At 39.1% G+C, this 12,858-nt stretch overlaps 1 protein-coding gene across 1 annotated transcript in view; it reads left to right on the top strand.

Moving 5' to 3' along the window:
- The window catches only part of CCDC38 (coiled-coil domain containing 38), a 56,943-nt gene that overhangs the window by 15,315 nt on the left and 28,770 nt on the right, over window positions 1-12,858 (top strand). The window contains exons 5-10 of the mRNA XM_011284160.4: window positions 4,267-4,331; window positions 7,026-7,189; window positions 7,300-7,380; window positions 9,781-9,941; window positions 11,754-11,834; window positions 12,510-12,567. Coding sequence (XP_011282462.3) covers window positions 4,267-4,331; window positions 7,026-7,189; window positions 7,300-7,380; window positions 9,781-9,941; window positions 11,754-11,834; window positions 12,510-12,567 — 610 coding nt within the window. The remainder of the gene's footprint in view (window positions 1-4,266; window positions 4,332-7,025; window positions 7,190-7,299; window positions 7,381-9,780; window positions 9,942-11,753; window positions 11,835-12,509; window positions 12,568-12,858) is intronic.

Genomic DNA, 12,858 nt, shown 5'->3' with positions numbered 1-12,858 from the left:
AAAAGGAAATGGTACAATTGTTTGGTATTATCCAAGGCAACTTGGGCTCTGTTAACAATGGAAATCAGGTTGTCAGTTTCTCCCAGTTACACAGTTAAGCAATTTGGACATTTTCATTGAAAATAAATCCCCCTCTGACTCTTTCCAATCAAGAGTTGATTTGGTTGAAACCCCCATTTCCCAACCTTACATTTCCTGCCTGGATCCTCATTAGAAACAGACCCACATGATGTGAAATGAGCAAGTGACCCCTACTTTGGGAGCCCAGTTATTTTATTTTTCTGTATGCAATAGCAGCCAACCGCTAGATCACCTCAAAAAATTACACAGAAACTGTCATAGACAGATTGGTTAGGCTGCATAATAGATGCGTCATTTCCACCTAAATGCAGCTGGCAGCTTGATTTTGGTTTTACTCTCAAAGGGCAACACCTCTTGACCACATCCCCAGTGAGTGATGAGGTATTCTGGCGTTGAGGAACACTAGTGCTTCCGGGAGGGTTTTATCATACGTGGTCTCTTTGTCAAAAACCTTCCAGATAGCTAGAAGAGCCAAAATGGGAAACCCACTACAACCAGTCTATTTAGGCGTGGAAGAATAAAATCACACCAAGTCAGCCAGATAGTATCGTGTTAAAGTAGCCTAAGGTGGTAAGCATGACTATAATATTTACTAAAAGGACAGTATAGAATTTTTTTTTTATCTAAAAAAGCCAAACTCATAGAAACAGAGTGGATTGGTTATTGCCAAGGACTGGGGAGTGGGGAAAATGGCAAGATGTTGATCAAAGGGTAAAAATTTCCAGTTATACGATAAGTAAGTTCTGAAGATCTGACGTATAGCATGGGGACTACAGTTAACAATACTGCATCATATACTTTAAAGTTGCCAAGAGTAGATCTTAAATGTTCTCACCACCACCACAACAACAAAATGGTAGTAATGTAAGGTAAAAGGTGTGTTAACTAATCTTATGGCAATCATTTTATAATATATGTGTATCAAATCATCATGTTCTACATTTTAAACTGAAACAATGTTATATGCCGATTATATCTCAATACAGCTAGAAAAAAAGTATCTGTTCCTACATACTCTGGCATTTCTCTTTGAATTCTAGACTTAATATTTATCAGTCTCTGTATAAGTTTAGCATACACAGAATTTGTCTCCAAAATTCCTGATTAAAAAAAATCATTCCTTTCATGTGATCTGTGCTCTGCGAGGACAAAAGGAAAAGATAGGATGTGTCATACGCTACTGAAATGTTTCTAATAAATTCTATTGGTGAAAAAACAGAAAGGACAGTATAAGATGTTTTTTTTTTTGATGTTGAAATTGATTCCAATTCATCTGACCCATCACAAGTGACCAAATCAAAGCTACAGTAAGCACTTTCATGCTTCTTTTCTATTAAAAATGTTTTTTAAATAAATTGAGACTGAATCTAATCAAACAAACATGGGATATTGAGCACATGTTAAATAATACCATGAGGATGCAATCTCATTATAAAAGAAATTCTACAGGGAAATTGATCTGGTTTCTTAAGCCAATAAATGGCATGGAATAAAGTGTTTATGGGGGGATGGGGATGGAAGTTATACATAAAAAATTGACTTTAGGACTTATGCCAACCAAACTGATCTTTGTTTATATTTTAACTTTTTTAATTCTAAAAAGTTATTTTTAAGACAACTGGAGAAATCTGAACCCAGAGTAGGTAAAGATGATACTAAGGAATTGTTCATTTTGTTTGGTATGATAGTTGTATTATGACTATGTTTTAAGACTCTTTTATCTGATGGAGTTACATACTAAAGGGTTTATGGATTCGATGGTAACAATGGTTTGGATTTGTTTTAAAATATTCCAGTGAGGGGCGGGGCGCCTGGATGGCTCAGTCAGTTAAGCGGCCTACTTCAGCTCAGGCCATGATCTCTCACTCTGTCAGTTCAAGCCCCACATTGGGCTCTGTGCTGACAGCTCGGAGCCTGGAGTCTGCTTCGGATTCTGTCTCACTCTCTCTCTGCCCCTCCCCTGCTCACGTCTCTGTCTCTCTCTCTCGTTCTCTCAAAAGTAAATAAACATAAAAAAAATTTTTTTTTTAAATTCCAGTGAGGGGGAAAGTGAGGGGTGGCAATAGATGAAACAAGATTAGTAAAATGTTGATTGTGTTGAAGTAGGTGATAGGTACATGGCAGTTCATTTTATGACTCTAATTTTATGAATGTTGAGGATTTTTTATAATCAATTTGTTTATGCATTAAAAAGAAAACTATGTTATAACCAGGTGCTTATTCCTTTCACATATGTTATTTTACTTAATCCTCAACAAAATGCTGTTAGATATTTTTGCCTCCTCTCCTCCTCTGATGAAAATTGCCCAATGAGGTTGAATCACTAATTCAAGGTCACTAGGTGGAACAGAACTCAAACCAATGTCTGACTCCAAATCTTGTTGTTTGTTACCCATAATCACAGAACTATTAATGATTATAATAATCATAATTGCTATTATTATTGACCTGGGAAAATTGATTACTCGTTCTAATTGTATTTTTAATAATAGCTAGCGATTAAGAAGCTATGATGTGTTTCTTAGCATGTTGCCTCACTTCCTTCTCGCAACACCACTATGAGGTAGAAATTATAGTAATGATCCATTAGGCTACTTTATGCTGTGGTCATAAACCATTTCTAAATTTCAGTGGCTGACAACAACAGAAGTTTATTTCTCATTCACCTTTCAACTTTGGTGCTTTTCATTGGGTCCTACACTGAAGGAACAACCCCTGTCTGATATGTCGCTGGAGTTATTGCAGAAGGAGAAAGAGAGAACCAGTGGTGGTTCTTAAAACTTGTGCTTGGAAGCATCACAGATCACTTCCTCTTGTATTGCATGAGCCAAATCCAGTCAATGGTCAAGCCTGATACGGGGCAGGGTGGGGTGGTAGGGGGGAGATAATCTTCTTACAGAGGGGGGCAGAAAATAGTTTGGAACAATAATACAATTTACCACAATTAGTGTCCTCATTTTTGCTGATGGGAAAACTGAGGCTTGGAGAGGGTGAGTAATTTACTCACATCCTCATAGCTAGTAAGAGGCAGAGGCAGAATACGGTCCAAGACTGTGGGCTTCCTTCCTAGTGCATGCAGTACAGGCTCACTGGTCATTTGGGAAACAAGATTTTTTTGAGCAACTGTGTGGTTCAATCGGTTAAGTGTCTGACTCTTGGCTTTGGCTCAGGTTATGATCTCATGGTTCATGGGTTTGAGCCCTGTGGGATTCTCTCTCTCTCCCTCTCTCTGCCTCCCCAGCTCGTGCTCTCTCTCTCAAAAATAAACTTTAAAAACAAACAGAAAAACACTATTTTCTACTTCTATTTACATTTTAATCAAAAGACTGTTCTATACCACATTCTGGTGGTTCTTCATGAAGTGAACATTATTGAAATGCAGCCTGTGTATAATTTTTCTAGAACGAAGAAACCTTGAAAGGAAACTGATCTTTTTGATTGCTAGATGGTAAAGGTAGTCATCTTTTTCTTTCCTGCCGTAAATTTGGTTTGTGACCCCCAAGAATATTTTGCCAAAGGACTTCAGTTTTATAGCTAGATTGGCCAAAACACTAAGATTTAAAACAGCTCAGTCTTCTTTAGCACAGGCTGAGGAGTCATATGCCCATTCCACCACATGTTAGTTCTATTATCTTGGGCAAGTATCTTGACATCTCTGAGCTCACATATAGAATGGGGATAGAAATATGTACCTCATTGGGGTTATTGTTAAAATTAAATAAAGTAATCTATTTAAGTTGCCGAGGGGCAAATGGGTGGCTCAGTTGGTTAAGTGGCCCACTCTTGATTTTGGTTCAGGTCATGGTCTCACTGACAGTGCAGAGCCTGCTTGGGAGTCTCTCTCCCTCTCTCTCTGCCCCTCTCCAGCTCTCTCTCTCTCTCTCTCTCTCACACACACACACACACACACACACACACACATTCAATCTCTCTCAAAATAAATAAACATTAAAAAAATAAAGTGTCTAATAAAGTTCTTGGAATATGATGGACATAAAATAAATGATAGTTACTATTATGAAATCAGCTTTTGAGTGATTAGGAAAAATGTTTATTTGAAGGTATAATGATTTTTTAAAGTCAGATACATACTGTATACAGTGATTTAATTACATGGCTTTTGTTTTATACAGGCTTTTGAGGGATAATGAATTAAACCTAAGTCTATTTCCATTTTCTTTGAAGGTGCAGACGCAAAAAGGACCATTCATGAATTTATTAATGACCAGAGAGACAGGTTTCTGCTGGAGGTAGTAAAAATAATTTCTTTCTTCCTTCCATTAGTCAAATAGAAGCCTTCTTGCGTAGCATTGCCAAATTTTCACCTTGACATTTTATTTTTCCACTACAGTCTCCAGAGCTACTGTCCCTCCTATCCTTTCCTAAACAACTCCAGTTGGGCTTTCGTCCTCATCAGTCCACCAAAACTACTTTGTCAAGGTTACCAGTGACCTTCCCATCGCCAAGTTCAATTTGTCATTTCACAGTCTTCCTTTTACTTCCCATCAGCAGCACTTAGGTCATTTGGTCATTTCTTCTTTCTTGAAATGCTTTTTTTGGTTGGTTTCCAATACCCACTGTCTCTTAGTTCTTCTTCATCACTGGCTGCTCACTCCTTCACAGTTTTCTTGTCCGGTTCCTCTTTTCTCCAATCTCCAAATGTTGGCGTGCCCCAGGGCTCACTCCTCACCCTGTGCTCTATCTACACCCCTCCAGGCCCATGGCTTTAAATTCCGCTTCCCTATTAACAACTTGCAAATTTATTTCTCTACCTGATCCTCTTCCCAGAACTCCAGACTTACAAAGGCAACTACGGTTCTTAATGGCTCCATTTGGATGCCCAATAGGCACCTCAGACTTCACAAACTCAGACTTTCCAAAAGTGTGTCCCTTCTATACTCTTCTCTACCCCTGAAAATCTCCATCTCATGTAGTGATCCCATTGCAGTGAGTAGCAATTTTACGTTTCCAGTTGCTTGGGACAAAAATATTGAAGCTATCCTCAACTCTCCTACTTCCAACCCAGCTCCAAATATACTTTCAAATATAGTTTTCCCAATATATCCATAATCACACTACTTTTCATGACCTCCCCTGCTGCAACTGTAGTCCACGTCACCAATATCTCTTGTGCAAATTACTGTTATAACTTCTGAACACTGGTCTCCTGCTTCCGCTTTTGCTCCCTACACTCAGTCTGTTCTCCACACAGCGGTAGGAGTCTTTTCTCCACACATGCCCCTCCTCTGCTGAAGACCTCTAGTGACTTATCTGTCCCTGGCTTGTTCTCTCTCTCTCTCTCTCTGACCTCATTCCTACCACTCCCCACCTTGCTCACTCTCCTCTAACTACACTGGCCTCCTTGCTGTTCTTAGGACACACCAATCTTGCCCTTGCCTCAGGGCCTTTGCACAGAAGGCTCTTCCTTCTGGGAGGAACATTCCTGCCTCAGATATCCCCATGATTTGGTCCCTATTTCCATCCAGTTTCTCTTTAATTTTCACCAAATCAGGGAGGCATTTCTTGGCTCTACATAATGGCAACCCTCTGCCTTTGCCCTCCTTGCCCATTGGACCACTTATCCCCCTGTAATGGACTCCCCGCTCCACTGGAGTGTATATCCCATAAAAGCAAATCTGTTTATTTTGTTCATTGCTCTGTTAGCACCACTTGAAACAGTCCCAGCACACAGTAGGCACTCAATAAATACTTGTCAAGTCAAGTAATTAATGAAATGTGTTTTGTTATAAATCTGGGGTAATTATTGATATTTCTTTAAAATCTCCTCATTTAAATATTCTAAATTCATTTTTATTATGTGACTTCATAATTTCTTTTTCATGCACGGCATTAAAAACCCAAGCAAATTCTTACATTATGTACTAAAAAACTAAAACCTAGATGTCAAAGTTTATTTTGGGATCTAAACAGGGCTCTTGGAGGCTGGTTAAACACCCCTACCCTTGGGCAGCTTGGAGAAATGTGTTATAGGCATGGCAGGGAAACCTGATTCTTTCCTGCTACTTCCTAATGAAGGAGACTTTGTGACTACAGACAGCACAATTTCTCAATGCCCAGAAATACTGGAGGGCTATTGTGGATAGTACCAGATGGACCTGCTCTTTGGAGGGACATGTAGCGCTTTTCATTTTTATTTTTATTTCTTAGCATAGAGCCTGAGGGGATATGCAGCTACTTTTGATTTGTGGGGCACAGCCATTTGGGAACAATACTGAGCTCTTCATAAAAGTGAAAGAAAGGAAACAGTCTCCTGGTGGTCCCCAAATAAATTCCCTCATGAGATAAAGGCTATATAGTCTCAAGACTTGGCATGCTTTTATTTCTTTTCCAATGTTTTATTTTTATTTTTGAGAGGGAGAGAGCATGAGTGGGGGAGGGGCAGTGAGAGAGGGGGACAGAGGACGGGAAGTGGGCTCTGTGCTGACAGCAGTGAGCCAATGTGGGACTCGAACTCAGGAAGCATAAGATCATGACCTGAGCTGAAGTTCGACACTCAGTCAACAGCCACTTGGGAGCCCCCATGCTTTTATTTCTAATACAAGTGATCACTTAGTATGCAATTTATTTTACCCTTTATTATGAGACTATTGAGATGTAGCAGCAATGGGGGAACACCTGGGTGGCTCCATCGGTTAAACAGTTAAGCATCTAACTCTTGATTTCAGCTCAGGTCATGATCTCATGGTTCATGAGTTCGAGCCCCACATCGGGCTCTGCGCTGAAGGTACAGAGCCTGCTTGGGTTTCTCTCTCTCTCTCTTTCTCTCTCTCTTTCTCTGCCTTTCTCCATCTCATGCTTGCTCTCTCTTTCTAAATAAATAAATAAATAAATAAACTTAACAAAAAAATTACTTTGAAAGAAATGTACTAGCAACAGGCTAGAAATGTGGAATAATGTTGCACTTCTGTTTTCAACATTCCTAGTATGCTCTCTCAACCAAAAGAAATACAATTAAAAAGTTTGAAAAACTCATAGCAGTGAAGGAACAGCAACTCATAAAAGCAGAAAAAAAGCTCCAAGAAGACGCCATGGCCTTTGAAGAGTTCCTTCGAGAAAATGACCAGAGATCTGTAGACGCCCTTAAAATGTTCGTGTTTTCACTCTAGCCAAATTGCCTTTTTTCCTCCGTCTTTCTTTTTAGTTTCTCAGAACACAATACAACACAAAACAAACTAACAAATCTCTGTTACTTTTCAGTGCAGCACAGGAAACTATAAACAAACTCCAAATGACAACAGAGCTAAAGAAAGCAAATATGGAGGTACAGGCAGTGAAAAGGTGAGCCCAGGGTGCCATCTTTTCCTTCTCAAATATCCATGCCCCATTGAAACCTACTTGTGCCTAGCAAGACCTGGGTGGGAATATTCCTTATCTATTGATGATTCCATAAGTATGACCTCATTTTTAAAATAAGTAACCTGTTAATCAAGGATCGTCTGTCTCCGCCTGGGTATCAGAGTACAGTGACCTCTGGTTGAAAAGGTTCCTCTAACTTGGCAATATAAAAGCCTAGAAATTGGTTGAAAAGAAGCAAGCCAACATTAAGAGTAAACCATAAATTATTTTCTCAGTGCCCTCTTTCATTCATTCTAAGGCATTTTTCTTCCCACATTTTAACATCTCTGAAGTTGGGCTTCAATTTTACAGCCATCTTAAAACTATAATTGGCAAAATTTTTTATATTTATACTTACACTTAGTTGAACCTAGAATCGATATTTAAAAACGGGGATCTATAATGACAAAAATTACAGGAGGGGGAAGCTGGGATAAAACTATTATACCACCCACCACACTCTTTTTTTTTTTTTTTTTTCAAGCCCAGATGTTTTCTTCTGTGGTCAAGTGTATCTCATTTGATCTAATTTCAAATATCTAAAGAAGCTTCCTTCTATCATCATTCTTGGACAGTAGTTTCATGACCCAGGAGACACTAGCCTTTGTATCAAGTCACGCTAAAACTTGTTTTTTTTTTTCTTTTTGAGGATTTAATGCTTAACTTTCCTCTAAAACCAAGTCCTAAATTTTTCAGAAAAGAGGACAACACCTTCTCTAAAATACAATAAACGAAGTGGATGGTAGTTTCTTTGAAACCAATTGCTACTAACAGAATGTGTGTTTTCAAACACATTCTGGCTACAGAAGCCTCTTCTATTTTAGGAGGCTAAAGTTGAAGGCATTCCAAGGTGGAGAATTCCCTTCCCTCCTTCCTCCATCACATAATTAGAAGATTCTGTTCTATTTCTAGAACCAGAGTAGCAGCCTCTATGTTTGCATAGAGTACTGCATTTTTGCACAATGGCAAAATGGCCTTATTGAAAAGAACTTGCTTATTTTTTATGTGTCTCCTCATCCTAGAAAGGTGTAAAAGGCAATGAAAAACAAGCTGGTAACAGCACAGAGGAGGCAGGCAACTGCTATTTATTGCCTTTTTTTCTTTAAGTTTATTTATTTATTTTGAGAGGTGAGAGCACACGAGGAGAGGGAGGGGCAGAGAGAGAAAGAGGGAGAGAGTGAATCCCAAGCAGGTTCCATGCTCCTCCCTCCGATGAGGGGCTCAATTCTATAACCCTGGGATCGTGACCTAAGCCAATATCAAGAGTCAGATGCTCAACTGATTGAGTCACCCAGCCTCCTCTCCCTTTTCTCTCTTTATGGGCCTGAGATCGCCCAGGAAGTTCCTCCACTGCAGGTAGGGCTGGAAATCTGTTCACAAGGCAGAAGGGAGCTTGTTCTGAAGCTTTTGCTTGGAAGCTGTGCAATTCCAGCCATTTGAATCTTGTTTCTTGTAGCACATCTGGGAGGCTTTCAGACTAAAACTAAAGTGGTGGTAGAATGAGGGGCTCCCAACATCTTTCACCTGGTGATATGTGAGCCAGCCATTTATTGACTCTTGAATATCACTCTCACATCAGGGCTTAAGGAAGGCACTGACTGAGAAAAGTACTGAAGCTGAGGATATTGATACAGGAGTAATATTGATAGAGATATCGAAGAGGGGATGATTAAGGAAGCTTCGAAGGACAACTGTGAAGCTCCCTTTCATGAGGGCCTTCATTGTTAATTTAAACATTCCTTGAGAATCCACTTTGTAACATAATTATGGGAAAGTAATCTGAGGCTGAGGGGAAAGGTTTTCAGTCCAAGTCACTGGATTTTGTTGGCGAGAGCTTGGGCATCTGAGTCCGTCAGACCTGGATTTGAGCGCTGGTTCTGCCGTTTACTAGACAAATGACTTTGCACGTCATTCATTTCTTCTTCCAAAAGACAGGAATGACACCTATTTTAAAGCTGTAGTGTCTCCTGAATATTGCCCCCACTTCCTAGTAGGAGCTCACTGAGTGTTCGTTTTCTTTATTTTTCTTACATAAGTCCCATCTTTAGCTACCTTCTAATTTTTTCCTATGTCTAAAATGGAATACATTTCCCTCAGAAATAAATAAGTAGAGTAAAACTATCATCAGTCTATTCTGTGAGTGCATATCCATGGCATATTTCATTCAAATAGCATTCCTACGTGGTTTTTTCTTATCTCATCATATGACCGTACTTACAATTTTTATTAAATAAATTATTATTCAAATATATAATCAAAGGAACAGATTTTATAAAACCTTTTTAAAAAATGAACATACTTTCAATGGATATTTTTAATGATACCTTTGTTTCTTTTGAGTAGTGAGATAGCAAAAACAGAATTACTCCTTAGAGAATACACGAAATATGGATTTTTTCTGCTGAAATTGTCTCCAAAACACTGGCAAATCCAGCAAGCGCTGAAAAAGGCACAGATGACAAAAAGTAGAGAAAGTATGAATGTCACTCTTCCGGTATTAACAAGTGAGTCACGTATTCTTAATTTCAATGAAGTAAATATCCCTAATTCTCAAATATTCTGCTTCAATATTTATTTGTTCTTTATTAAATAGTCAAAATTTCTATTTTAAGCAGAATCTGAACAAGGATTCCCACTCTCTCTGATATTATAAATTATTAATTTGGAAACTCAAGTTAATTTCAGATATAAAGCAATAAAAAGATATACATAGAGAAATAGAAAATATTTATTTGCAGATGATATGATAGCATACCTAGAACCCCTTCACCCTCCTATACGAAATCTGAAAAGCTATTTGATTTTATTAAAGGTTTCTGCAGAGTAAGTGGACACAAACTCAATTATACTTTACTAACCTCACATATTAACTTAGACTAACTTTATTAACCAGAAAATATACAAGAAAATCAAATTCAAGAAGGCAACAATAACCTTAATTGTGTGACCTGGAGATTTGACAAAAAGAGAACTATGTCGTGTTTTTATAGAGGAAGGTTGATATTGTAAAGGTGCCAATTTTTCTGAAATTAATGTATAAGTTTTGTGGAATTATAATAAAAATGTTACCAAAAACTTGCCAGGCAATTGAGTGTTGGTTGGGGAGAACTTTGCACAATGATTCTGAGGTCCATCTAGAAAGATAAATACTTCTAAAGTTAAAAGAGAATATAGGGTGTTACTAATCTTTTAAGGAATAATATCACAAAGTCTCGGAAGTTAACACAGCATTGGTACTGGTGTTAGGAAATTAGCTTGATGAACCAGAAATAGATGTATTATATAGAAGAATTAAGTAAGTGATCAAAATGGGGTTGCAAATCAAAGAGGAAAACTACCTCTTCCAGCAACATTGGGGTAACAAGGACCAGACTCACCCTCCTGCCAAAAAAAAAAAAAAAAAAAAAAAAAAAAAAAAAAACCTGAAAAATGGATGAAACAACAGGTTTCAGGTATGAGGCATCAAGGAGAGAAGCAAGGAGAGAAGATAATCCGTGAGAGAGGGGAGACAAATGAGAAGAGCCCAATGAAGGCCTCAACATACTGCCTGGGGAGCTTTTCCAGGATGCAAGGTCAGCAGTCCCCATGAATTGAAAAGAGACGTACAGGTCCAGGGAGGCTGGAGTTCCCTGAGCAGAGTAATGGAGAGGAGAGAGCTACAGAGAGTTCTTGGCAGAGTCTTCAGCTGAGAGCTGATCCTGAGACTCCGGGGTAAGAGCATTTACCCCATAGAAGTCAGTAAACTACAAATCAGGGGGAAGTCTTTTCCGGAGAGCTGACTGTTAAACATTTACCAGCGCACCAGGGATGGCTTCTCTACTCAGTTCCCTGTATCTCTCCCTGTGCTGTGATGAAATTAGATCATCTGTTCAGAGTACGGAGCACAGTGATGGCACTTGGTTAAACTCAGTACACAGTGTTTAACAAGAGATAAAACAAAAAGAAAGGAAAGCCAGGAAGTATTTGCATTTAGCAGCTTAAAATTCAGTACTCCTAGATTTGTCCTTTAACTGGAGGATGCTCAGAAACCAGTGAGTCCCTCAGTCCAGAGTGAGTGGCTGACACTGGGATTACAGAGGTTATGACAAACTGATGCAGAGACCTCTCTGCAGAGAGACCTCCTCATGTCCCCTAGGTCCATTCCCATCCATTCTGCCTGTTCAGAGACCAGCGCTTGCCGTCTGCATCGTTCATTGCTTGTTGCAATACTCCCATCCTCTATTTCTGTCTCTGTACGTTTTCACCATGAGACAAACTTCATTCCCAGAAGTGTTTCCCCCCCCCCTTTCTCTCTCCCTTTTATTTTCCATTTCTAGAATTAAATACAAAGAAAAATGAGGGCAGTATTGAGGACTCCAGGAAGACATCTTTTTCAGACGACAATTCTACGGGAAGAGGTAAGCCAAGGTAACACTAGAGACTTGAGACTTCACTTACAAAAGTAGAACCAGAGAAGGTGTCCATCTCAAAGTAGAAATCCAGGACCTATAAGCTAACCTGGAAAACAGGATGTGGTGTCCACATCACCTGTAATCCTTGGGAGCTAGGAGTTCCATTTCTTTCTCTCTGACATTATTACAAAACTTGGAGAGGTAGATGAATGGACAAGACAGGCAGAGAAATCAGGGGCAAAGGACCTGATACAACTCATTCCCTCCACAAGTGCACATCATTTGTAATTTTTACCTTGATTGAAAATCAGTGATTATACAAGAAATATATATGGTTAGGTAAGAAATAGAACCATAAATATTTCACTATTTATGTTCCTGATTGTGACTGTCAATTGTTGTATCATGTTTTTGACAATATGGACTCTGCAACCCCTGCACCCTGCACAACCACTGCCTTTGATTTTATTCTTAGGCTTGGAACCCACTTTCACTAGAATAAAAGAACTCCACTTTTTGTGATCATTATTCTAATAATGATAAAAAAAAGTAATGGGCATATCCATGCAGAGAAATGAATATCTTGCACCAAGTAACAAGGAATCATTTCTAATTACGTGTTATTTCTTTTCACCTCCACCATCACCAATGACATGGACTTCGCCTGGACATTTTGAACAGGAAAACCCCGCAGGAAGACCACCTTCACCCTAGAGAATAAGAAATCATCCTTATCAAAGTACAGTACACACTTGATTAACTCTCTTGGGAACTGTGAATGTTTTTGCAGCATATATCCCTTTTAGCCTTTCTTCAACAAATATACCATGTATCTATACCCACCCTAACAGATCCTGGAGGTAGTGGTTGCCATTTCTGGGTGCTCCTGAGTTGATGGAGTTCTCACAGGGCTCCCCTCATTCTTTCATGAGTGCCTGCCACTGCCATCTGCAAAAATTGCCTACCCTTTGCATCTTGGGTCTGGCCCTCTCAGAACCATTGCTTAATTGTTTCTTAAGCTACTCTGCCA

The sequence above is a fragment of the Felis catus genome, chromosome B4 (assembly GCF_018350175.1).
Source record: "Felis catus isolate Fca126 chromosome B4, F.catus_Fca126_mat1.0, whole genome shotgun sequence".
In the NCBI taxonomy this organism is placed as follows: domain Eukaryota; kingdom Metazoa; phylum Chordata; class Mammalia; order Carnivora; family Felidae; genus Felis; species Felis catus.
This window is presented reverse-complemented; position numbering and strand designations above follow the sequence as displayed.